General features: G+C 41.9%; 1 protein-coding gene across 1 annotated transcript; it reads left to right on the top strand.

Annotated features, from left to right (window-relative positions):
• The first annotated feature begins 942 nt into the window (after positions 1-942).
• Positions 943-21,683, top strand: ccdc93 (coiled-coil domain containing 93). Its single transcript, XM_034202055.1, has 23 exons — positions 943-1,230; positions 1,609-1,722; positions 2,081-2,175; positions 2,866-2,977; positions 3,324-3,422; positions 3,743-3,799; positions 4,011-4,111; positions 8,829-8,865; positions 12,030-12,128; positions 14,108-14,158; positions 15,046-15,132; positions 16,224-16,340; positions 16,611-16,673; positions 17,042-17,115; positions 18,048-18,129; positions 18,230-18,304; positions 18,416-18,487; positions 19,464-19,572; positions 19,684-19,766; positions 19,870-19,907; positions 20,011-20,095; positions 20,325-20,438; positions 20,968-21,683. Exons 1-23 carry the CDS (start codon positions 1,105-1,107, stop codon positions 21,022-21,024), a joined length of 1,947 nt encoding a protein of 648 aa, XP_034057946.1. The 5' UTR covers positions 943-1,104; the 3' UTR covers positions 21,025-21,683.
• The last annotated feature ends 4,932 nt before the right edge of the window (positions 21,684-26,615 follow it).

The following is a 26,615-nucleotide window of genomic DNA, read 5'->3' on the forward strand; positions in this document are numbered from 1 at the left end:
TCAAGATACTTTATTTGCGTTGCACATCAAAGCTGATGTGGAAGGAAGGAAAGAAACGGAACGAGATGGAAATCATCACCAATATTCATATGTAACGATAATAAAAACTAATAGTAATGATAACACTGCATACTAACTGCACATAACATTATTAGTATTATTATTATTATTATTTTAGTATGTATTATTATTATTACACGATTATTATGATTGTTGCTATAATTATTATGATAAAAAGTATTATGATGAGTATGTATTTGTATTATTATTATTATTATTATAACAGTATACTGTTTCTTTCTCCTAAAGGTCTGTCAGTTTAAAGAGACAATGCACGTATCCTATTCAATTCAGATTTAAAGAAGCTTTATCGCATTACCACATCAAAGCACAGTTTTGTTAAACCTCATTAAACATTAAAAACATTTGTACAATATTATGTGATGTCAAATAAATAAGCTGTACATGATGGAAATCATGAACAATTAAATCATAATAAAATCAGAATGAATGTAACTGGCAAATGCACATAACATAATTATGATTAATATAATGATATTATTATTATTATATGATAACTATTACCATTATTGTTATTATGATTATGATTGTTATTATTATTGTATGATGATTACGATTATTATTATTATGATTATTTGAATATGATTATAATAGTTGATGTCTCGATCTGTGTATCAGTGTTAGCAGATATCCTCTGAGTGTAAGTGGACCAGGTTGGCAAGGAGCAATCTGAGAGGATTGGTTGTTGCAAAATTAAAACCCGTGTAAAAATGTGGTACGAATGTTCTTATTATACATCCATGTACGAATGCCTCAAACGTTATTTCCAAATGACTTAATTTCTAGATATTTTCTCTGTAACTGTTTCATTGAAATCTTGGTGCTCCCTCTGCTGGCTGAAAATGCGCGTGCACGTTGTGGTGTCTGTGCCGTTCTTTTTACACACCCATGGTCTGCGCTCCTCGTGACATAGTCGCGTGTTCGAAACACAGCCTGCCTGCGGCTTCAAATAAATAGCTAGCTAGTGTTCGTTGTTATTTCTTGTGTTTAGTTGCATTCAACAATTAACATTTGACATGTCACATGTTCCGGTCATGTGACCTGTCAACACGTCAGTTCATCATGGCGGCGGCTTCGTCGGTTTTCCACAGAGTCAGAACTGGCTCTAAAATAGGTGCCCAATATGACCAAGAAGGAAACCTGATTCAGGTGAGCAGCGTTTACATCAACCTTTAACACCTACGGGGCTTTCACTGCAACCCTACTCCAACCTAATAGCGGGAAAACTCGGAGGCTTGCTTGTGAGCTAACTTGAGTTAGCTTTAACAGCTGGATGGAGTTTGAATGCTCGTTTACAGTTTTAGCGGTGTCAATAGGAAACCTTTGCTTTATTTCATAATTAAGAGAGCTAAGTAAAGGAATGGCCTCTTTAAGTTGGCAGATATTTGGCTCTTTCCATGGACGTTGACGTTAGCTGAGTGGAAGAACAGACCCTCTGCAGCTGTGTGCAGTGTTGCTCCAGAGCACTCCAGCAGCCCACATGGAGTTTGTTTCTTACAGAGGTAAATTATGTGTGTGTGGCCCCAGGTGGAAACCCGAGAGGATGAGGAGCAGAGCATCAAGCTGGCGGAGATCCTGGAGCTCCTGCTGGCAGCTGGATACTTCCGGGCACGGATTAAAGGCTTGTCCCCTTTCGATAAGGTACCAGGACCTGCTCTCTCCCTGTCATGTGATGATGGCGACATTAACACTCAATTGTGCCTTTCCAGATGATAAAAACGCCACTCCGACAAGCCGTTGTGTCCTTGGGCAAGACTATTCACCCCAATTTGCTCCTGTGGGGATTGTCAACACAGTGTTCACTGTCTGATATGAATCATTTGTAATGTAAAGTGCTTTGGGTATTCGGAAAAGGGCTAAATGTATTATTATTATTATTATTATAAATTGTGAACTGAAGTATCTATTAATCTTTGAGTTCACTCAGTAGACAGGGCTGCCATTGATTGATTCCAACAGTAACGCTCCCACTCAACCTGTCCTCCTGTCCCCTCTTCAGGTGGTAGGTGGTATGACCTGGTGCATCACCACTTGTAACTTTGACATTGATGTGGATCTTCTTTTCCAAGAAAACTCAACAATTGGCCAGAAAATGTAAGTGGGGTTTGAGCTGGTGAATTGTTCCCGGAGGCCCCCATACACTGTGTGAATAAACGGTCCTAGATGAACGTTGACTGTTTGGAGAGAAGTGGTCGGCTGTCCAACTGAAACAATGTGGCTGGTCCAACATTTAAAGCTAAAGCCACCAAAGAAGGGCTTATATCAAAGATTATGACAGGAAAGTAGAACTCCATTCTTCCAATCCGACTTTGCATACCACCAACCAATTTCACGCTGAATATTCTGGGCTCCTTGCAATTTAAACAACATCTTAATAAAAATAGAATAGAGTTAAATAGTTCACTTAAGAGCTGTGCAGATAAATGACATACATTGATGATTTATTTTTCCATTTCAATGATAGTGCAGATTCACCAGATATTCATCATCACACAAGCTGACACCATTGAAATGTGATATTGTCCAGTCTAACAGAGACAGTGACTAACATATAACATGTCCCAGTGTGACATGAAGTGAGCCTGCAGAGTCACAGTGTGTACAGATCTGTTGCCATCCTGGTCATCATTATTACATGTTAGCAGCACTATAGCATGGAGCAAGAAATAACCTCATTTGTAAGCTTTTAAAAGAATGTCCTATGATTATTAACAATGAACACACACTCAGATCAGAAGCAGGCAGTGCAAAGAGCGACTGATAAGTGCTTCTTCCTCTTGGCAGATCCCTGACGGAGAAAATTGTGTCGGTGCTCCCAAAGATGAAGTGTCCTCATTGCCTGGAGCCACATCAAATCCAAGGACTGGATTTTATCCACATCTTTCCAGTAATACAGGTGAGAGAATCCATCCTCAACTGAGATACCAAATCTTCATATGGTAATGTTAAGCATTACATTGACATTTGTTAAGAGCATTTCAAATCGTAACAATGATAGCATTTGTCTTGAAACTGTGTATTCCTCCATTAGACATAGGTGTCCTATCAGTTTTTCTGCCCAATTTAAACTCATTTATATCTGCTGTTAAGGTATGGCTTATGATTTGGATCTTAAGTGAATATCCTAACTTATGAAATATGTTGCATTCACATGCTGTAATGTCAGAGAATCAATGGTTCAGTGTCGGTGGAGATCTGAAGTGCACAGTGTATGACCAGCTGTGTGTTGTGTCTCCTGCCAGTGGTTGGTGAAGCGAGCCATTGAGACGCGGGAAGAGATGGGCGACTCTGTGAGAGCGTACTCCATCTGTCAGTTCCAGAAGAGCCACAGCCTGCCAGAGGTAGCGTCAGTCACTGAGCCAGACTTACTGTAGAGCTTGGTGGAGTGGAATCCAGATGTGGGACAGAAGAGAGAATGGAAAACATCACCACTGTGATCAGTTATCAAAATACTGGAACATTGCTAAATAATGCTAAATGTCACTGTCAGAATGAGATTTGGCCCAGAGTGTTAACCCTGACTTTGAATTGAACAGAATTGTGCAGATGTGTGGTAGTAATGTTCCCCCTTGGTAGGACATGTAAACCATAGTGTTGTTTTGCTCTATTACATCAATTGTCCTCCTAATCATAATATGTGCTGTGTAACTCTGTGTTCCAGGATGAGGAGTTCCTTCAGAGGAAAGACAAGGCTGTGAGTGCAGTTCTGAAAGTATTGGTAAGTGGCTTCACCAGCATAGCATACATTAAATTGGTTCTGTAACTACTTCAACTGCAAAGACAAAAAGCACATGTGGTTCATCAGAATAATAAAGTTATTCTGTGTGCTTAAAAACAGCAGGAACAGGCGTGTTCTGAAACGTTTTCCTACTGATCTGTTTGGGTTATATCAAATCTAAAATGTCCTTAATAAATGCTGGTGTTTACAGGAAGTGTACAAACCTCAGAGGAAGTACAGGCGGCAGAGGGATGCAGGGGAGCTGCAGGAGGAGGAGTCCAGAGTCCACTCCACTCTGCTGGAATACGGAAGGTAAGATGTGTGTACTCTGTTGTTTGTTTTGGCCCCAGTGGCTTTAAGGCAGTGCGGTGACCAGTTGTAATTAGGGAGCACCAATGTCACTCAGCCCATATTCATACCGATGGTTTTTTTCTGTTCTTTTTCAACCTTTTGTGCCAGGGAAACAAACACATCTTATTTATCAAATATATGCTGCCATTCCGCCCTTCATCACACTTGAGCACAAATCCTTTTTACTTTTACAAAAGCTACTCAATGAGAAGATATCCAGTAGCACCAGTCAGTGGTTGCCTTCTCGTTGATCGCCATACTCACTCCTGTTGAAAATCCTTTCCTGGGCTTATTCCAAATCCTCTATCACCAGGTTGGATTCCATTTCTCCATCCTGTGTTTGGGTCTGATGCTTATGACTTTGGTGATGCTCTGATGTCTTGGAGCTGGTCTCCTCTGTGTGGTTTCTTCCCTGCTCCTCACTCTCCGTGTGCATTTCATCATGGTTTTACTTTAAAAACATGATGAGTTTGATGAACATCTTTTCCTGTTGTTCTACTGCAAGCTGAGAGGTTATTACAACAGGGCAGCCAGAACTGAATCCAGTGTCCTCTCCAGGAACACTAGTCTGTCCAGGTGAAACATGTGCTTTATTGAAGGGTGTGTGTGTATTTTCATCTTGGAGCTTGAGCTTGATCCTGTAAGTGATGGTTGTGTTGGAGAGATAAACATTGGGGCAGAGGGAGACTTCATCTTTTCAGATTTCTGTTTGTTTCCATTTTCCACAGATCCTTTGGATCCACGCCTTGAGTGGATTTCAGTATTTCAAGTTTGGCATTGATTGCAGTCAGATTTAGTTGAAAAGCCAGTCTTTTCTTTTCTAAGCTCCTCCTCTTGGGCCTCCAATGCATGCTTCCTCTTCAATGCAGCCATGCGTTCTTTAAGGACTGCTAAATCATCTTTGGTGGTGAGCTGTATGGTAATCTGTATACTTTTTGTGGTCTGGAATTATTGTCCTTTTGATGCAATGTCCTTAGGATTTACATCATCAGAAGTACCACTTCTGTCCTTTGATGCGACCTCTTGCATCATCTTCTTTGCTGGCCTTATTTAAATGATCCAAATATGCTATTTTAAACCACAGGAAAAACGTTGACGCATGCCTGCCCGTCAGAGTGCGTAATCACTGTGCGCACCTGTTCCAAAGGTCCGACTTTTTAAACCTTTTCCAATACATTAATATGCGGTGTAACAATAGCCGCTTTCACACAAAGTACTTTGCCGTACTTAGTTCCCAGCACTTAGTGCCCCCATGGAACTAAGTACAGTCCCTGGGGGAGGATTAGGCAAATGAAGCCGCTGACGTCACTTCTTCTTCTTCTGCTTTGGGTTTACTGGCAGGCCGCAAACAACTTCACGCATATACTGCCGCCCAAAGTCCAGAAGTCCCCGGAGTTGGGGACTGGCTTCAGTAGAAGCTGCTGGGACTCCCAGCGGCTTCTACTGAAGCCTTCCGAGTAAATCGCTAGAATGCCGACACCTCCTCATCTCCACCGCTCCCATGTTTTATTTTGTGTTGCCATAAGTCTCTCTGCGTTTCTGCGCTGAGCTAATGCTAATGCTAATAATGCTAATGCTCTGGAGCAGAGAGAGGAGCTGTGGATTATTGTTATTGATTAATGCATCAGTGTTTCTTAGGGTCAAAAACACTAAACTCACAACTTGAAAGCGTTTAGTTTATTTAATAAAAGAGCTCATGTTCAATGTGAAAAGTGACAGTAGATATAGATTAGTTGCAATTTGGTGCTATATATATATATATATATATATATATATATATATATATATATATATATTAAAAAAAAAGATTATTTATTTTTAAACACCTTGAATTTCAGGGGGGGCGCGGGGCTCCGTTGGCGGGGTGCAGCGCCCCTCCAAGACAATAGTAGCGGAAACACTGAATACATTCACTATAAACAAAAACTGTTAACCTCATTAGCCTCATCATTTAGCTGTGACGCAGCGTTTCCCACAGATGCACAGTATTGAAGGCCCGGGTCGTTTACACTTCTCATCCACTCTGTTTGTGGCCTGAACACACAGATCTTTTCTTTTATTGTCCTTTTTTTCTATGTTACAGTAGAGAAAATCGTTACTTTTAATCTTTTTTGTTGTCTGACGTGCTAGAAGCTTTTGGGCATGGTTATTATTTTTGCCAGGCAGTGACGTTGCACATTTTTAAAGACAAAGCCCCCAGGAAGTGCGCCGGACATTGAAGCAGATTATTGGAGAAGCCAAACGGTGGTACTACTAACTTCTGTGTAAGTCGGTGACGTCATTGGGTCAAAAAGAATCTTTCCCATTGCAAAGAGACGTGTGCAGATCAACGTATCATTTCTGGAAACTAAATAAACAACGCAGTACAAACACTTATATAGCCCTTGTCATCATTAGGGCTAGACCAGGGGTCTGCAACCTTTTTGACCAAAAGAGCCATTTTGCCCCCTTTTTTACACCAATTTTTTTGTCTGGAGCCGCAAAAAATATTTGATAGTTTGATAGCTTATAAAGTTGTATATATTGTTGCATCATAGACATAAACTACAGTTTTTTTGCATTTATTATTTATTACATTATATACAACTGTTTACCTCTAAAAATAAACGAAGAACTCCTATAAGGAGAATACAAAAATACACAGGCCTACTTTCAAATAAATCAATCACATTTGAAGAAAATGTATATAATTTAAAATGGGCCCACTTTGAAATAAATCAAACATATAGCTGCACCCTAAAAAGAGTTAACTGATTGAATGATGACTTAAGATCGTCAGCTGTCTTCCTCTCCCGTGTTGTTCCTCGATACGTAAAGGCTGCAGCACTTTTAACAACTTCTCTCTACATATCAGACATACCGGTAAGCCAGCATCGTTTGCTGTGAAAGCAGATAACTCTGTCCACGCAGAATCAAACCCTCTGTGTTCCTCCGGTGCTTTTCTTTTCTTTGATGTATCCATAGTTGGCTCATGGAGCCGGGGGTCAGGTTATTCACCTGCAGGAAAAGGCGCTGGTGCGGGACCGTAGCAGGATGTGACGCATATTTTAGTTGACCTAATTCAAACCGTTTTTGTTTTTTTTACGTGTCACAGTATCACCTCAAAATACAAGATACCAAACATTTTCAACCATGCAACAAAATATAAATAGTCCTAGAAATACTTTTATTTTATTTCCTTCTTATTTATGTCTAAGCTCAAGGGAGCCAGAGCAGAGGGCTTAAAAGCATGCGGCTCGAGAGACCCCGACCCCTGGGCTAGACAGTAAAACACACTGCGAATTGGAGGGCCTGCTCACGTCCCAGATACGCTACTTTTGCTCTCAAGCCAGACCACTTTGGCTTCATGGTTCACTGAGCAACTCTCACAGGAATGAATGGAGTCATGCCTCCAAAGCTGTATCCTGTTCTCCTTAAACTTCAATGTGCGACGGTAACATTTGCGGTAATGTGAGTGCGATCGTGGGGGTGTTATACTATGTCACCTTATCTACCGAATGCAGTAAATAGGGCATTGGACCGATGCCTCGGTGTATCCCTAACTATAATACTGAGTATTTCTAAAATAAATCTGCCTTTCATGGACTTTATTTAAAAAAGGATTATATTGGATTATCTTGTTTACATTGTGATCTGTATGTGTACTTGGATGACATTTCCTCCTCTCTCTTTACATTTTCTGGTATTATTTCAGCCCCTGTACATGAGTTTGTTAAGTTCTTACCTTGACACTTTTAAACTGTTTAATCATACATTTTGTAGCGAATTGCAATAAGATGCAAGGGACCAACAACAATGTATTTAAATAACTTAAGGGAGGGCAATTTTGTATAGGTCATGCTTTCTACCCTCTGGCTTCAATGAACTTTGTTTTATTATACCTTGACTGTATGTATAATATTGGATACGCTTGTTGTGTATTCAGCTGCCACGTCCCAACCCTCCTCCGTCTGCTTTCTATCACTATTTCTGTTTAATACAGCTCATGGTTTTTGGGAACTGAAAACGTTTGCTCTCAGCTGTTGCTGAAAAACAGTTCATCATGTAACAACGTCTTTTTTTTGCTCATAAGCATACATTCTCTCTCAGCCTTTTTTTACCTTTTACCCGAACCCCTTTCATGTGCTGTTATACTCTTCAATCCACACATCCCATGTTTAGTTTCATATCTGTCTGACACATTGTTTTTCATCCATTCATCGCGTCTCTCTACTAGAAAGTCACATTTCCTCCTGTAAGTACTGTGTGACGTGTGAATCTTTGTTGCTAGCTTCTCCTCCCAGCACTGTGTGACGTGTGTGTCAGAGAATGCATCTCAACAGTCTTTAGGCATGATGGAAGCAGACTGCACTGCTGCTGCTTGCAATGTATTCAATCACACAATCCTGCTCTGAACGGCCTATTTCTTCTCATGCTAGATGAATGCCATTTGTTGTGTTGAAGTTGTAATGTTGCATGGTGTACTTAAAAGTTCCCCTGTTCAACAAGACCACGCATCTTATTGCCAAGGAGGAGATGATATACATCCTGCAGTGAAACAACAACGTAGTGCAATATTTTATCTTTTGGTTCATATTTGTTTCTGTTATTTCTTAAAAGTTCCTTTATGGCAAAGGAAATACTTACTGTATTTGTACACCTTGGTTATGTGTGCCTTCATTTCTCTCTCTCTCTCTAGGCGCTATGGATTCAGCAAACAGTCCAAACAAGACATGGTAGGTTGTTCTTCTAAAGTAAGATGCTGCTCCTTCTCAGCCCTCACTAACCAGGCTTCTAAAGTAAGATGCTGCTCCTTCTCAGCCCTCACTAACCAGGCTTCTAAAGTAAGATGCTGCTCCTTCTCAGCCCTCACTGACCAGGCTTCTAAAGTAAGATGCTGCTCCTTCTCAGCCCTCACTGACCAGGCTTCTAAAGTAAGATGCTGCTCCTTCTCAGCCCTCACTGACCAGGCTTCTAAAGTAAGATGCTGCTCCTTCTCAGCCCTCACTGACCAGGCTTCTAAAGTAAGATGCTGCTCCTTCTCAGCCCTCACTGACCAGGCTTCTAAAGTAAGATGCTGCTCCTTCTCAGCCCTCACTGACCAGGCTTCTAAAGTAAGATGCTGCTCCTTCTCAGCCCTCACTAACCAGGCTTCTAAAGTAAGATGCTGCTCCTTCTCAGCCCTCACTGACCAGGCTTCTAAAGTAAGATGCTGCTCCTTCTCAGCCCTCACTGACCAGGCTTCTAAAGTCAGATGCTGCTCCTTCTCAGCCCTCACTGACCAGGCTTCTAAAGTAAGATGCTGCTCCTTCTCAGCCCTCACTGACCAGGCTTCTAAAGTAAGATGCTGCTCCTTCTCAGCCCTCACTGACCAGGCTTCTAAAGTAAGATGCTGCTCCTTCTCAGCCCTCACTGACCAGGCTTCTAAAGTAAGATGCTGCTCCTTCTCAGCCCTCACTGACCAGGCTTCTAAAGTAAGATGCTGCTCCTTCTCAGCCCTCACTGACCAGGCTTCTAAAGTAAGATGCTGCTCCTTCTCAGCCCTCACTGACCAGGCTTCTAAAGTAAGATGCTGCTCCTTCTCAGCCCTCACTAACCAGGCTTCTAAAGTAAGATGCTGCTCCTTCTCAGCCCTCACTAACCAGGCTTCTAAAGTAAGATGCTGCTCCTTCTCAGCCCTCACTGACCAGGCTTCTAAAGTAAGATGCTGCTCCTTCTCAGCCCTCACTAACCAGGCTTCTAAAGTAAGATGCTGCTCCTTCTCAGCCCTCACTGACCAGGCTTCTAAAGTAAGATGCTGCTCCTTCTCAGCCCTCACTAACCAGGCTTCTAAAGTAAGATGCTGCTCCTTCTCAGCCCTCACTAACCAGGCTTCTAAAGTAAGATGCTGCTCCTTCTCAGCCCTCACTAACCAGGCTTCTAAAGTAAGATGCTGCTCCTTCTCAGCCCTCACTAACCAGGCTTCTAAAGTAAGATGCTGCTCCTTCTCAGCCCTCACTGACCAGGCTTCTAAAGTAAGATGCTGCTCCTTCTCAGCCCTCACTAACCAGGCTTCTAAAGTAAGATGCTGCTCCTTCTCAGCCCTCACTAACCAGGCTTCTAAAGTAAGATGCTGCTCCTTCTCAGCCCTCACTGACCAGGCTTCTAAAGTAAGATGCTGCTCCTTCTCAGCCCTCACTAACCAGGCTTCTAAAGTAAGATGCTGCTCCTTCTCAGCCCTCACTGACCAGGCTTCTAAAGTAAGATGCTGCTCCTTCTCAACCCTCACTGACCAGGCTGACACATTGCTTATGTCAAAGGGGAACTCCACCAATGTTACACACCAGCGCCTGTTCACTGGGTTAGGGTCACATCGTCTTAACCTCAGTGCACAGCTCCATGGGGCTTTCTGTACAGCGGACTACTGTAATGTGTTTTGTTTTATGTGTACAACAGTGACCTGTATATTTCTTTATTAACATTAGTTGAATTAGACAATGGTTGAATTAGAATAAAAAAGGAAATGATTCACCCTCCTCTCAATACGTAGTTATCGACATGAATAAGTATTATTGTGTGAAAATGTGTTGGGCCAACACATAATCTGTTGCTTATCACCACTTAAACATCTGAATCAAAGAGCCACCATTCTACTCGGTAAACACTGGGATGTTGACTTTATTTCATCATTTTAAAAAGTCAGAAGTTGGGGCCACAAATAATTGTGGGACAGCATTATCTCCTTTTCTTTTGGATGGTCCAGTGTATCCTATATTAAACTGAAACTTGGGTACGCGTCCCAATGCTAACATTGCCCCCGCTGAGTAAGTATTAATAGCATTAGTTGTATTGTTAAGGGACAACAAACAGTATCCATTCCTTTGAGCTCACTATTTCAACTGTTTATCTATTACATTTCTGATTCTTGTACCACATTCCTGCATCGTTTCTGAACATCTTTAGATTACCACTGGATTTAGTTAACGACTGACCGGTGTGTTCAAAGATCAAAGTGTTTCCATGGCAACGCCCTGCCAGTGAAGAGAGACAGCCTGTCAGAGAATGTGTTGACAATATTGTGCTGCATTATTGCTTCTAAGTAAAAAACTGTAACTCCAATCAGCTAAGTATCCTAGCCAGAATATTTAGGATACCAAATGAACACGTGATGACTCTCGTGTTTGCTATGTGTAAGTCCGTTTGATTCAATGAGCATATCGGTGCGGCCATGACACATTTCCCTACATTATGATCACCTAATGATGTATGAAGAGTGAAAATTGTGGCCAGCCGAGCAATAGTTGGACACCTATTGTTGCACAGCATTGGCACTAATAAGTATGTTGAATACTAAACTGTGTGTGGCTTGGCCAGTCACACAGAAGGAAATAACAAAGCTCCTCTCCTGTCATCTGAAGAATTCCACCAGCTCTTATCATGGCTGCCACTTCTCCTGGGTCATTTCACTCCTTTAGAAACCTTCTTAAGCAAAATTGAGAATTTGACTGCAACGCATGTTGTTGGGAGTCTACAGGGCGCTGTGTAAAGTCTGATCAATCTCCTCAAGTCATGTAGATGAAGACTACAGGCTTTACAAGTGCAACATCTGGAGGTGTTCATTTAGAGGAGTGAGCTGAGCAGCCCTCGGTAGCTCATCTCTACATAAGCCTGAACTCTCACCCATTGTGCATTTTGTGTGCACTTTGTGGGTAATGAAAAAAGAATGCAGGCTCCATAGATTTGTACAGTTTCTGAACGGTTGATTTTGCCATCCTCGCTGTGACAATGTTAAAGGAGTGCAGTACTGAATCAGGGGAGTAGTCTTTAACACAGCAAAGAGTAGAAGTACTGTCATTCTGTATGTGGACACCAGCAGGTCCTGCTTCGTCTCTTTACTCAGCGTCCTGTCTCCCTTCTCTAGGTGGATGACAGGAAGGCCCCGCTGGCCCCTGGCTCTCAGGCAGCCCCCTCCGGGATGGCAGAGGTGTCCGAGGAAGAGGACCTGCAGGCAGCAGAGGAGGTGAGCACTTTATACAGGGAGTGCCATACACATGAAAGGCAAGTCACACCTAAAGAAATACAGTCGGGTAGCAGCAACAACCCTAGGGAAAAGTAAAGGCAAGTTTAGTTATAAAGCATTTTTCAACACAAAGTAATTCAAAGTGCTTTACAAAAAAACGAAAAACATTAAGAGCATTTAAATATAATGCAGGGGAATCACAATATAAAATGACATCCAAAAACTTTCAAAAGAGAATAAGATAAACATAAAACAAGCTAATATAGAATAACACTGGTATAACATACATGAATACAAGTTACAGTAGAGTGGAAGGTGTGAATTGTTCAATTAAAAGCAGCTTGAAAGAAAAGTCTTCAGCCTGGATGGAAAGTAGTCAGAGTTGCAGCGGACCTGCAGGTTTCTGGGAGTTTGCTCCAGATATGTGGAGCATAATAACTGAACGCTGCTTATCCATGTTTTAGTTCTGACTCTGACAGAAAGCTGACCAGAAGACCTGAGAGTTCTGGATGGTTCTTAATGAAGCAGGAGATCAGAAACCTATTTCTGTCCTGAACCATTCAATGCTTTATAAACCAGCAGCAGTATTATACAGGAAGCAGTGTAAAGACCTCAGAACTGGACTGATCCATCCTGATGGCAGCGTGCATTGAAGCTTGCCGGCGGGCGTGTCTGAAGCTCGACCAACAACCAATCACATGAATCTCCCGCCTCGGACACACAAACACGTGGTTTGATTAGCTAGAGCTTGTACTGGCATATGATTTGATTGGCTGACGCTTCCGTCGAAGCTTGAAAAGTTGAACGTTTCTCTACTTTTGAAGCGAGCAGAGCGAAGCAACGGAACCACAATGCAGTTCGGCAAAGCGTGACGTCACCCCATTCAAAGTGAATGTGAAGAAGCGTTGAAGCTTCAACGCACGCCGCCGTGTGGACGGGCCTATTCTTTAGTGAGACCTGTAAAGACACCAACATTGCTGACTGATCTCAGCGCTGACTTGTATTAGTTCCTCCTTGGCTCCAAAAACGATGACCTCAGTTTCATCTTTGTTGTATTGAAGAAAGGAGAAATAAGAAATAAAAGGTTTAAAATACAAATGTAGGGGTATTATTAAACTCACTGTATTTTTGTTGGTAGATTTATCCTGAATTCATCAAAGGTTAGAAATAGCTAACGCCTCATTTTTGCATTATGCATATTGTTTTTTTCCAGTTCAGGAAACTGTTCATACACACTATAATTACTGTCAGTAGTGAACCAGGAAGTGTCATGGTGGATATGTCCCTGTTCACCTGTAGTGTAGCGCTCGCACACACCAAACATTTCAGGTTCATTTCTCTATATATTCTGAAGATTTGTACAGAGGGCGTCTTCAAACACCATTCACACGCTCATTTCTAAGATAAGACTTTATTCATCCCGAAGGAAATTGTTGTGCCAGAGTAACTAAACACAATAAACACAGCAGCAAAACTGTACACTAAAAGTGCAGCAAAAAGAGCAATTAAACATCTACAGACAACATGACACGTAGAAACATAGAAACACAGATGGTCACACAATCAATGCAATCATTATTAGCAGTAGTTAGTAGTTAGTAGTGCAAAAAATAAAACGTAGTGCCAGTTACGTAATTGCACGTTATCATAGCATTATTAATAATACTAATAATAATAATATAATATTGCACATAGTTATATATATATATAGCAGCGAGTGTATTGTAATGATGGTAATTATATTGCACATAGTGTTGGTGTGGAAGTTCTCAGTGCCCTTTACTTAGGGGTGAAGAGTTACAGAGTTTGATTGCCACTGGGAGGAAAGACCTCCTGTGGCGCTGTGTGGTGGTCTTCGGTGGTCTCAGTCTGTGGCTGAAAGTGCTCCGGTAGGAAACCAGTGTGGCGTGCACACACTGTATTACCAATTGCCTTGAATCTCCAGACTTCAAATGTTATGCAACTGTTTTTTCTCTCAGATACGGATCAACACCCTGATGACCAGCATGGCTGCCATGGCTAAAGAAGAAGTAAGCTGTCTTTGTCTCCTTCTCTTCTCATCTGTGTATCTGTACACGTCTGTAAAACGTGATTAAGATAAACCTTCATTGATCCCCGTAGGGAAATTCAGGTGCAGCAACAAGGGTGAAACACAGGATAGTACAGATATGAATTAAGACAAGGATAATAATAAAAGTAAAGAAGTATAGAAAATACAAATATGTGAAAAATGTAACAGTATACATGTACATTGTCTTCAAGTTTCAAATTCAAGGCTTTTATTGTCATTAGTGCATAGCTACAGTGTAGTTATGACGAGGTGATTGTTGGCCCCCCAGCAGGGCCCAGTCCTCCTCCTCCTGGTTGCCTGAGCTGAGCTGCTGATAATAATAATAATACATAAAGCGCTTTTCCTAATGCTCAAAGACGCTTTACATCAAATCAGAACAGAAACTTGTGTATGAGGCGGACTTACAGCTGAAGTCCCTTCAAACCTAACCTCCTGGGTATCTGGCCTCAAACTTCACAAAGCACTTATTCACTTACTATAATATTAATAACCTTAAGCTTGTATTTTCTTAATGTATTTTTTCTTTATCTACCATTGCTCTTTCTACAATATTCCAATTCAGCTCAATCTTTTTTTATTATAATTTCTTGAATACTTTTGTATGCATGCTTTAGGTAACATGAAGCTGTCTTTGTCTCTTTTCTGCTGTAACAATGTGCATGTCCCCTCTGTGGGGCTGACAAAGGGATTCTGATCCTGAATCAGCAGTCAAGGCTCTGTTCTTTTGACAGCACTTTTAGTCATGTAGTCAAACGTTCTTTGTACCACGGTAACCAGAACAGCTAAATAAACAATGTCCAATTAATTGTTCAATTATTTCAGTTGTTCTCTTTTGTCTGTGTGCAGGGGAAGCTAACAGCGAGTGCGGTGGGTCAGATAGTGGGAATGCAGTCTGAGGAGATCAAACAGATGGCCTCTGAGTACGCAGAGAAGGTGAGCAAGCACCACTGTGACCATGCTGTACTGCAGGAACACAAGACGACTCTTATTATGAGCTGCTACCACCTGTACTTTAGAGTTTTCAGAGAAAAGCTTCATTAGTTCTATTTCTATCTTTACCTCGTGGAATAAAGCATGACACAATACCATAAAGCATGACCTGTATAAACCCACTCCGTCTTCCTGAGCTCCCCCCTGCTTCGAGATTCAACTTTCAAGGCTTTATTGTCATTAGCACAGCAGCTACAGCGTAGAGATGAACAACTGAAGCCCCAGGCTCCTCCAACAGAGCAACATGAATATATATAGGACATAAAACAGATCAAATAGTGCAAGAGAATGTTTTGAGATGTGCAAGTAATACAAATAAAATAAAAATAGTGCAAGAAGTGTCTATATACAAGTAAATGAAATATATGATATATTAGATAAATCATTAGCAAAGTGCAAACGGATGAATGTTTACGGATGTTCTTAACCGAGTTCAGGTGTTCTGATTCAGTCCGCATTCTGTTGTTAGTGAAGAGGCAGAGACTCTCTCTCCATGCAGAAAGAATGTCTGATGTAGTGAGCATGTCCAGTCCTGAAAATACTTTTTCAACTCAATTTCTTCTAGTCAGGCGGTTATTTCAGTTTGCAGCGACAGAAAGAGAGACATTCAGTTTTAGCTTCAGTGATGTGGCAGACCGTATTAGAAATACTCAGAAAGCAGTTCCTCCTGTTGTAGCCAAACTCTAGCTTTGGTCATATTAAGATACTGCTGTGTATTAAAAGCTTTTTTAAATGCTATTCAAACCATAATAATGATAATAGTTTTGGTGCCTTAAAATCCGTATTATTATAATCGTAGGAAGGAAAAATGTTGAAAATCTCAACGAAACAGAGCTTTTCAAATCACAAAGAGATTTTCTTTTTTCCTTTCATACTTGTGAAGTGAAGTTGGTTACTGTTTCAGACATTTGCACAGGCATGTTGAAACCCAGCACACTCACTCCAGCGGCTCGTGAGGGCCAAACACTGAGTGCCTCAGTTCTCCTCTGTTAGCCTTTTCTGGTTGTTCTGTGCTCTCCCCTATGTCCCTGCAGCAGTCGGAGCTGACGTCAGAGGAGCGCTCGGAGCGCCACGGCCCGCTGCAGCAGCACCGCCGGGCCGTGGCCTCGCTCAACAAACAGATCCAGCACCGGACCAAACAACTGGAGGAGGTGCTCCACTCTGCTCTCACACCTCAGCATCACAACCACGGCCACTGTGACCCTCAAGGGTCAAATCTGTACACGAAGATGTATTTGTTTAAACATAGGGCAAAGGGTTTTTGTACAGTGGACAATACATGCAGCACTTCTATGATATATATACAGACAGCATTTACTTAGCAAGTAGCACACAAAGTATCCACCTTATTATGATGCAGCAGTGATCAGGGAGGGACGCTGTCGGAACTATTAATGATACGTATTTCATTGTTTACAAAGCTGAAAGCCAAGCATGCAGAGGTGAAAACAGGCTGTGACGATGCCAAGAGAAATCTGGTTGAGGTAAGACCATGCTGAAATGCCTGCAGCCAACTATTCATGAACATCTGTTTGCTTGTACTTTATTGGCAAACATGGAACAATGTGACACAGTCAAATATGATTGCAAGTAGCTTTCGAAGCACTCCACTCTTTCAGAGGAACCTGAGTTTTGTTATCTGATGGTTATTGTTAAGGATCTTCATTTTGGATTTTGAGATGGAGCCGACAGCACATAATGTCTGTAATAACATACAAGAAGGGGATTTCAGAGCCTTTTGATAGAATATCATTGATCACACTCCAATCATCAGTAGTGTGATCATCGGGGGGGTGTTTTAAAGAAATAAGCTGTAGAAGTGGTTTAACCAGGTGTGTTTGTATGATCCCAGGCTACAGAGTGCTCTGAGAAACTGGACAGAGAGCTGAAGAGTTTGGCTGAGCTGGAGGAGCAGGCTGACAGCAGGCGAGTCACACACATTATCTCTGACTACTTTGTGTCATTGGATCCTCATGGCCTCTGTGATTTGGGTCAGTGTATATTTCCTCCTGTCTGTCTGTTCATTTATTTAGGAACTTGAGCCTCAGGAAAGAAACATTTCAAAGAAGATTTAGTAGAGACTATAAGTGAGGTTTAATACACAAGTTGGATATCTCGCATGTGGTAGGCTAATACAAACCAGTGGTTGTGCTTCTGGCACTAGTAGGAGAACAACCCAGTATGAGGAGTCAAACGTTCATTATTATTTATTGAGCACAGATACAATGAAGCCATTCAAATGTTAACATAATGCAAAAACCCTTTTAATGTTGAGCATGGGATCAATAAAGTATATCTTATCTTGTGAAGAAATCCCAAAACAAAGCTGTGACTGACCTCCTGTGGCACCATGAAGGAATGGCCGCTCCGCTGGTAGAATATGTAACACTGCTGACCTTATGTCGCTCAGATAGGTGAGTCTAATGTTCATCCCGGCTGCATTCAGACATGACAGGACTTTTAAAGAAAGGACCCTCAATGCTTGTGTACTATCTGGTACCTGTTGAGACAGGGAGTGGTGAGTTTAGAATGTCTAGTTAGCAGTGGGGGGAAGCTTTTTTAATGCGATCATGAGTGTGAGGGATGCTTTTACATCAAATCACATGCTTATGCAGACATGAGAGCGACATGTTAGATTTTCATGAGATTATAATGCATGTCTGCTGACTGTGAATTTGGTGTCAGTGAAATCCCAAATATCTTTCCAAAGTTTTTAAGGATTGGATGCATACTTTTCACATGTCAAATGTATGCTCAGCGAGCAGTATACGTACACATACAGGCTGCTGAAGGGGGGGCCGCCGCTGCCCTTGGGTTAAAGGGACAGTCCATGTAAATATGCTTTGTTCTGCTAACAGCTCTCTGGAGAAGCTCAGGGCTTTGGTGACGATGAATGAGAACCTGAAGCAGCAGGAGCAGGAGTTCCGCACACACTGCAGAGTGAGTCCATCAGCACCCTAACATGCTCACACTGCCGGGTGTTAGCACCGGAAAGAAGTCCGATTTGACTCTGTTAAATGATGATGGAATGTGTATCCAGGAAGAGATGGCCCGTCTGCAGCAGAACATAGGAGACTTGAAGATGGCATCAGGACAGGATACAGACGAGGAGAAGGTAATGTCCTATATTCCCTATGCAACACAGCATATTTGACACACTATAAAACACATTCATTCTAAGAGGATATCATAATAATCACAGTTTGCACTCTGTGTCTTTTGTCAGGAGAGGAACCAGCTGATAGACAAACAGTACAACACAGACAGAGAGAAACTACAGAAGATCCGTCTGCTCATGGTAACTTCTTCACATGTAACATAACACAAGATAAGAAGGAACTGGACGAACGAGGTCAAAGCAGCAGATAACAGACTACAGATAAGACTGAGACAAATTGAGAGTAGGCTTCTCTACGGTATCCCTGATCATTATAGTTACAATGCAAATAATTCAGTTTACAGCAGAGTTGTCATCTTCGTGGGAAAGCTCCTCAGACATGACGCAGACCTGCAGCAGTTATATCTAAATGAGGATATTATTTTGTGTTGCAAAGTAAGTAAGAGTACATTCAGTCATTTATTGTACTTAAGCACCAGAGCCTTTATTTATTATCACCACCTCATGCTTCACGATGTTTCTCATCTGTTACACTTAAGAGGAAAGCAGTGTATTCTGAATGAACTCCATTAATAGCTACAGTTATTTTGCAGATTTAAAATGTACCAGCAAAGCCATATGATCATCAAATACAACGAGGCATTGTTATGACAACCCAGCAGTATCATAATGCTGGGATTTAGCATTATATGATTCAATATGTCGACACATGTTTGGGGGCTTTCTGTAGCAGAATAATCCCCATGTGATGTGTGGCAGCAGCAGGGCTGTGTATCTGGAGTGAACAAACTACAGTACGTGTGGCCTCACATGTCACATCACTGGGATACAGAAAGGATATATGAGACACATGGTACCTGTTAGTAAATGCGTTCTGTATTAGTTTGGTTTTTGAACTTATTTCTGCTAACTATATTGAGTCAAAGGCTTTTCAGATCATTTCAGTAATAATAATACATTTAATTTGTAAAGCACCTTTCATTGCTAAAAGCAATTCCAAGGTGCTACAGGAGGCATTAACAACCAAAACATGCGGGTGCATTAGCTTGAAACATTCATAGACACGTGGCACAGCTTTTGGTTGAGTTGCCAGAATCCGAACACTCTGAGCTGTGCACTGTGAAAGGCACTACTGAGACAGGCTGACTGTGTTCAGGCTCGCAGGAACCGTGAGATCGCCATCCTGCAGAGGAACATCGATGAGGTGCCGAGCCGGGCGGAGCTCACCCAGTACCAGAAGAGGTTCATCGAACTCTACAGCCAGGGTGGGTTCCTCCTCCTCCTCCTCCTCCTCCTCCTCCTCCATCATCTCTGCTCAAACCAGTGCCAGAACAGACACAAAGGCAATACATGGCAATTTGTTTTGTTCCTTTCAGTTTCTGCAACACATAAAGAGACTAAGCAGTTCTTCACACTGTACAACACGCTGGACGACAAGAAGGTTTATCTGGAGAAGGAGGTAAGTACCCTCATTGTTGAAATCCTTTCCAATACCATGGTTCTAGTCCAACTTGAACTAAATTCACATATGTGCTCTCAATATGAATGCTTTATTTCTGAAGGTGAATCTGCTGAATTCTATTCACGACAACTTCCACCAGTAAGTATGAATATACATCTCTGGTGAATGTTTGTAATGTGAGAGTGGTGTAGCTGATGAGGGTGTAAAGTGAAGGACTGTAACTTGCTGTGCTGTTGTTCAGAGCCATGTCGTCTTCAGCAGCCAAGGAGCAGTTCCTCCGACAGATGGAGCAAATAGTGGAGGGAATCAAACAGAATCGCATCAAGGTAGAACTCTCTGAAAGGGTCCTTTCGCCCCGTACAACTTGGGTTTCATTTCTCTTTCTTAATGTTCTTTTATTTCTATGATTATGATAAGAATGTACTCACCAAGGTAAATGCTGACATTAAGGAACATGACATTGTTGTTCAGAACACACAGAGAAACCTTCTAACCACACAAGCACACAAGCTGTGGCAGTATTTCTTGTGATGCGTGCTTCCTCTGCTCTTCCAGATGGAGAAGAAGAAGCAGGAAAACAAAATGAGGAGAGATCAGCTGAACGACGAGTACCTGGAGCTGCTTGACAAGCAGAGGCTTTACTTCAAAACAGTCAAGGACTTTAAAGAGGTGAGAAGAACATGAGCTATCAGCTGCTGCTGCTGCATTAGTTTCACTGGATACAATGTGAGGCAGACTGTTCAACTGGTAAGAACACTTAACATAGTTTAAGGCTATGTTAAGTAATGGTTAGCTTGGGATTAGCACCCTCAGCGATATGAGCCGGGTTTACACAAATATAACATATATTATTTGAACATAAGGATTATAATCATATTATTAACACATCATTAACCTGTTGCTAATAAGCTTGCATATTAGTAGCATTTTGGCTTGTTATTAGTTATTATAAATCCAGAACAAGAGTGTCCTGAACACAGAGATGTTGGCCTTTGCAGACCATTGACATGCACGTACACCTATATAGCACACGATTGGAGAGGAAACGCCCCCAAAAGCACAATAGGGCCTCTTTAAAGGACATTGACAAGTGGTACTAGCACTTTATGCACATTGAGATCATAATTCATGTAAAAACAACTGTCTAAGCAGGAAGAACAGTAGCTTATTGATATGATGCTCTTGCTCTTGTCACCAGGAGTGTCGGAAGAACGAGATGCTGCTGTCCAAACTCCGAGCGAAAGGGGCTTCTTAGAGCTTGTTCCACTGGTTCTAAACCCAAACGTGTAATCTACATGACATAAGTATGAGAGCTGTTTGTCTCATTTCTCTTCTTTATTTCTGATACAGTTGAAAGCCAACACTTAACCACTCACATTCAAAAGCCTGTGCTAATTCCAGCTGGCTGAAAAACACTAATGACTTTTATAGGTCAAAAGAAGCTCTAAAATGTTTTGCATATTTGATGTCCTTCATCAATCCTTCGTCCAATGATCACAAATTACAAACCAATTTATGAGTATCTTCTAAGCCCATTCTTCTCAAAAGAAGGCGTTGAGTATGTACATGAACAATATGAAGGGGGCACATAATAATCCCCACAATGTGTTAGATATTATTGCTCATTGGGACTGTAACGCTAACTACACCTTTATGGCTGCACTAGATCCATCCACCATGACTTCATGTGGGACTGCACTGTGCAACACACACTAGGTCTAGGTTCTTGCTGATGTCATCTTGTAGAATGTTTGGAACTAAAGTCCTTAAATGTTATTATAAGATGTGAGGTTTCCTAGTGTAGCTTCATCTTCTAATCTGTTCTTATGTGCCTCTGAAGTTTGCAGACTCCTCATGTCTTAATGGCCATGTACAACAAGTATTTAATAAATAAACAAATCTTTCTATTCAGGATTGACATGTGACTCATTTCAGATACTAATGTTCTGTCAGCCACTGCTGATTGAAGACAGCATACTATCAGAAGTGTCCCGTCACATGATGAATCTGTGAAGGAAACATCCTGTGTAGCACCTCCAATCTTGATCACAGCAACGTCCTTTTATAAAAATCAGAAGTGTTGCAGCATCTTCAGAGATATCTCCTGTTTTACTTGACACATTCTTCTTCCTTGTTAAAACCTGGTGCCTACATTACCCATAGTGCAACTTGGCCACCAACTTGAATGCCTGAAGTGCTCCTGAATGCCTGTTAACACACCTTTAACAGATGCAGTTACCCTGTTGTTAATGAATTGTTGATGTAACATTTTCAAATGTAATGTTTCCTGACACAAACTCAATATTTGAATTCATGAACAACAATCTTACCCAGTTGAATACTCTCAAAGGTGTTGCTGTTGTAGCGCTTGGTGCTGGTATGATGGTGGCTAACGTTACCCAACTTTAAAACAATGCACAACTTAAATAAAAAAAGAACAGAAGTTCCACTGTAAAAAATAACAAATGTATATTAAAATATTCATTACAACCTTAAGTTAAAGTATTTTGAGTGGTGACGTGTGTGGCTCATCTCGGACATGCACATCCTCTCCTGTAGTGGTTCTTTAATGGGGGGGGTGGCATAGTTCCAAAAAAGGGGCGTCAAGGCTAAATCCACTGCTCAACATTTTTTAAGGAACACTTGGAAAACACATCAGATCTCAGTGGGAAAATAAATCATGCTGGATATCTATACTGATCAGGGCTGGGTAATGTGTTTGGAGCGAAAGCCACATCGTTTGATGGAAATGAAAATGATTAACCTACAGAGGGCTGAATTCAAAAACACCCCGAAAACCAAGGTGGAAAAATAATGCGGCAACTCAAAATGTTACTCAGTACTGTGTATTCACCGTATCCGGAGGGATCTCCTCCCAGATCTGGACCAGGGCATCACTGAGCTCCTGGACAGTCTGAGGCAGGGCCGTATCCACCATTGAGGTCACCGAGGTCCGGACCTCGGTTATCTTTTCCGAGCTGCGTATATAACTAAACTTGTGAAATAACTGCATTAAACAGGGTTCTTTGTAGTACTTCCATTTACTGACCATGGGGGCGCTGCAGAACCACGTAGCCTCGAAGAAGACGACATGTATCAACCATCAACCTATGGTATAAACAAACAGCCGCAGTCTGGACTTGTATCGGAACAGCGGAGGAGTGATGTGGTATCTGGAGATCTGAGTCCAGCGGGCTGCTTGTGTTTCTGTTCATCAGGACATCATATGACTTAATCCCGATACCTAATGGCAGTCAGGGTGCTGGTCTCAGCCTGTAGAGGTCTGTGCGTCCCTCCATGGATGTGCCTCCGCAGACCATCACTAAACCACCACCAAAGCGGTCATGCTGAACGATGTTACAGGCAGCAAAACATTCTCCACGGCTTCTCCAGACCCTTTCATGTCTGATGTGCTCAGGGGGAACCTGCTCTCATCTGTGAAAAGCACAGGGCGCCAGAGGCCGACCTGCCAATTCTGGTGTTCTATGGCAAATGCCAATTGAGCTCCACGGCAGAGGTGGGACCAAGTCATTGTTTTGCAAGTCCGAGTCAAGTCTCAAGTCTTTGCGCTCAAGTCCGAGTCAAGTCTCAAGTCATTGTTTTGCAAGTCCAAGTCAAGTCTCAAGTCAGGATGGGCAAGTTCAAGTCAAGTCAAGTCCTAAACTTTGACAAAACAAGTCATAAACAAGTCATTATGTGTTTTTCACCAAATGTAATGACATCGATCAACAGAATAATACTTAATAATGAAATGCTCTTTATTAGTCACATTAATAATTTAATAATCACTTTTCTCTCTGCTGGTAAAGTAACGTGTGTTTTTCTAATTTAAGAGGGATCAGTAAGGTAAGGCTACCGTGACGGTTTGATTCAGAAGGAGTTTAATGGATAAGATCCCTGATGTTGAGGTGACCAGAATGTTTATTTCCACTGTGTACAACATGTTACAAGGGACCCACAATCTATCTTTATGCAAGGGATAATGTGCAGCCAGGCGGTCTCTATGGGGAAAAGAACACCTGCATCTAGATCCCTCTGCAGGCGGTACTTTAACTATATTTTGATGCTAATACTTTTGTACTTTTACTTGTAACATTTTGAATGCAGGACTTTTTATTGTACAGGGTTCCTGCAGGTTTCGCCAACTCAAATTTAAGACTTTTTAACACCTTTTTAAGACCACTTTGAATAGAATTTAAGACCTATTTCACGGCAATAAAGTATGAAGGAAAATGTATATAAAGAAGAAATACGTCCCATAATCACTTACAAAGTAAATGTATTCATGTTCAACATAAGAACAATGACTGAACACAACAGCGTAACAGTACAGAACTGTGTTAGCGTGTTAGACAAAAAGTGTGTATGTGTGTGTGCTTGAGTGTGTGCTTGAGTGTGTGTGTGTGTGTGTGTGTGTGTGTGTGTGTGTGTGTGTGTGTGTGTGTGTGTGTGTGCGTGTGTGTGTGTTAGGGCTGTGCAATTAATCATATTTTAATCGCAATTACGATGTTGGCCTGCCACAATTACGAAAACAACATAATCGGAAAAAAGGATTATTTTGCTTTGCTAGGTTGTGACAGTGCACCACAACATATTTGATCTAATTAATTTTTTAGTAATGTATCATTTATTTAATTAATTTTTGTATTGGTTTTTCAGTTGAATTATACGTTCAGGGTAATCAACAGTTAAAAAGATACTGTTCAAATTATTATTTGTTTTAAAGTTCAATAAATGGATGTTTTCAAAGTCAATGAATAATCGTATTTAATAATCGTGATATTAATTATTGACCAACATAATCTTGATTATTGCCATAATCGAGCAGCCCTAGTGTGTGTGTGTGTGTGTGTGTGTGTGTGTGTGTGTGTGTGTGTGTGTGTGTGTGTGTGTGTGTGTGTGTGTGTGTGTGTGTGTGTGTGTGTGTGTGTGTGTGTGTGTGTGTGTGTGTGTGTGTGTGTGTGTGTGTGTGTGTGTGTGTGTGTGTGTGTGTGTGTGTGTGTGTGTGTGTGTGTGTGTGTGAGAGAGAGTGACAAGAGCTATATTCAGAGCTCTGCTGCCTTGGCTACACTATTTCATCGTTGCTGTTGTATGATTGGTGTTTAGCTACGGTATTTAGCGTCTACAGCACCTCCGCTTTTAGGGTTGACGTAGACCCAAACTTCGCCCGGAGGTCCCCCGGTGTTGTTGCGGGAGCTGCTCCACTAGCTAACGCTCCACCAGCTAACGCTGCATTAGCTGCTGCTGCACTAGCTAACGCTACATTAGCTAACGCTACATTAGCAAAACAAACGCTAATTTATTTTGCAAAAGGTGCAGCGGGCTTCAAACACGTTCCCTCCACTGGTTTCAACCAAGCAGTAAATTAGATGTTTTCCAACCAAATACGGTTGAACTGACACTTCCCCATATTTATTTGTAAGTAGATTCGAAGATAGGCTACATGAGCTGAAGCTTGGTTGCTAGGTTACTAGCTGGGTGTTCTCCAATAAGGGGCCGGGGGAAACAAAGTTAGTGATTACTGGTTCCATGTTGATTTCATTCAATACAAATTGTTGGGGGGAACTGAAAGGCTGTTACCGTACTGGTTACTTTGCAGCCCGGACATTTCCCCCAAAACACATTTAGACGCTATCGCAACATAGAAGTACCTTTCAAATCCGATAATTTTTAAGACCTTCTGAATCATATTTAAGACCTTTTTAAGACTTGTTAAGACCCTGCGGGAACCCTGATTGTAACTTTTTTTAATTGTCTGAACTTCTCCCACCTCTGACAATAAATCCTGAGTGGTTACCAAAAAAAAACCCTGCTCTGAAGGTTATTTTCATTTTTACAAATCCTGCACTCAGCTTTGCTTTCTCCAATATCATTGAAAAGCAGCCAGATGCTGCTTCTTTTTTCGGTTTTCGCTCATTTCTTGACTTTTTCCGACGCGCTTGCATTTAAATCCGTCTCCCCGTTTCCCCGTCGCTCTGTGCAGCTGGCCTGTACCACTACACATGCTGTGCCCCCCACCCTTCTTTCACATAATGGTATGATCCTAGTGTGTCCTCGCATATGATTGGCCGCATGGTGGCCCAGCTAAATAAAGACCCGCCCCTGCCTGCAAGGATTCTCAGCAAGAGTAGGAGCGGCTGAAGATTCTGCTCTCCCCGACGGGAGTCTGCTCTTCTAGCGGCAGCTCGCGATCGGCGTGTTGGAGACCTCTGAATTAAAGTAGCAAGTCACCTCAAGTCAGAAGGCTCAAGTCCAAGTCAAGTCCCGAGTCATTGGTGTTCAAGTCCAAGTCGAGTCGCAAGTCTTTTGTGATGTTGTCAAGTCGAGTCTCAAGTCATAAAATGTGTGACTCGAGTCTGACTCGAGTCCAAGTCATGTGACTCGAGTCCACACCTCTGCTCCACGGTGCCGGGCAGTGAGCACATTGACCACTAGAGGACGTCGGGCCCTCAGGCCCCCTCATGAAGTCTGTTTCTGATTGTTTGGTCAGAGACATTCTCACCAGCCGGAGGTCATTTTGTAGGGCTCTGGCAGTGCTCCTCCTGTTCCTCCTTGTACAAAGGAGCAGATACTGGTCTTGCTGAGGACCCTATCCAGCTCTCCTAGGCTGCATCTCACATATCAGTTCAATTAAATCCTTGCGTCCCTCACTTACGTCGTTTCCCTGCGTTTAGTCCCTCCCACCAGGGAAGCATGGAGGGACGCAAGGAAACCACGAGAAGCAGGGAAATTAGTTTTAAGAGCATGATAGAGTGCCACAGTGACGCATCCTAAAACCCAGAAGTAAACTCCTTCCGGTTCCTTCGACAAAATTAAAATAAATAAATTATAATCGATCATAAATGT

Source organism: Gymnodraco acuticeps, unplaced genomic scaffold (genome assembly GCF_902827175.1).
Source record: "Gymnodraco acuticeps unplaced genomic scaffold, fGymAcu1.1, whole genome shotgun sequence".
NCBI lineage: Eukaryota > Metazoa > Chordata > Actinopteri > Perciformes > Bathydraconidae > Gymnodraco > Gymnodraco acuticeps.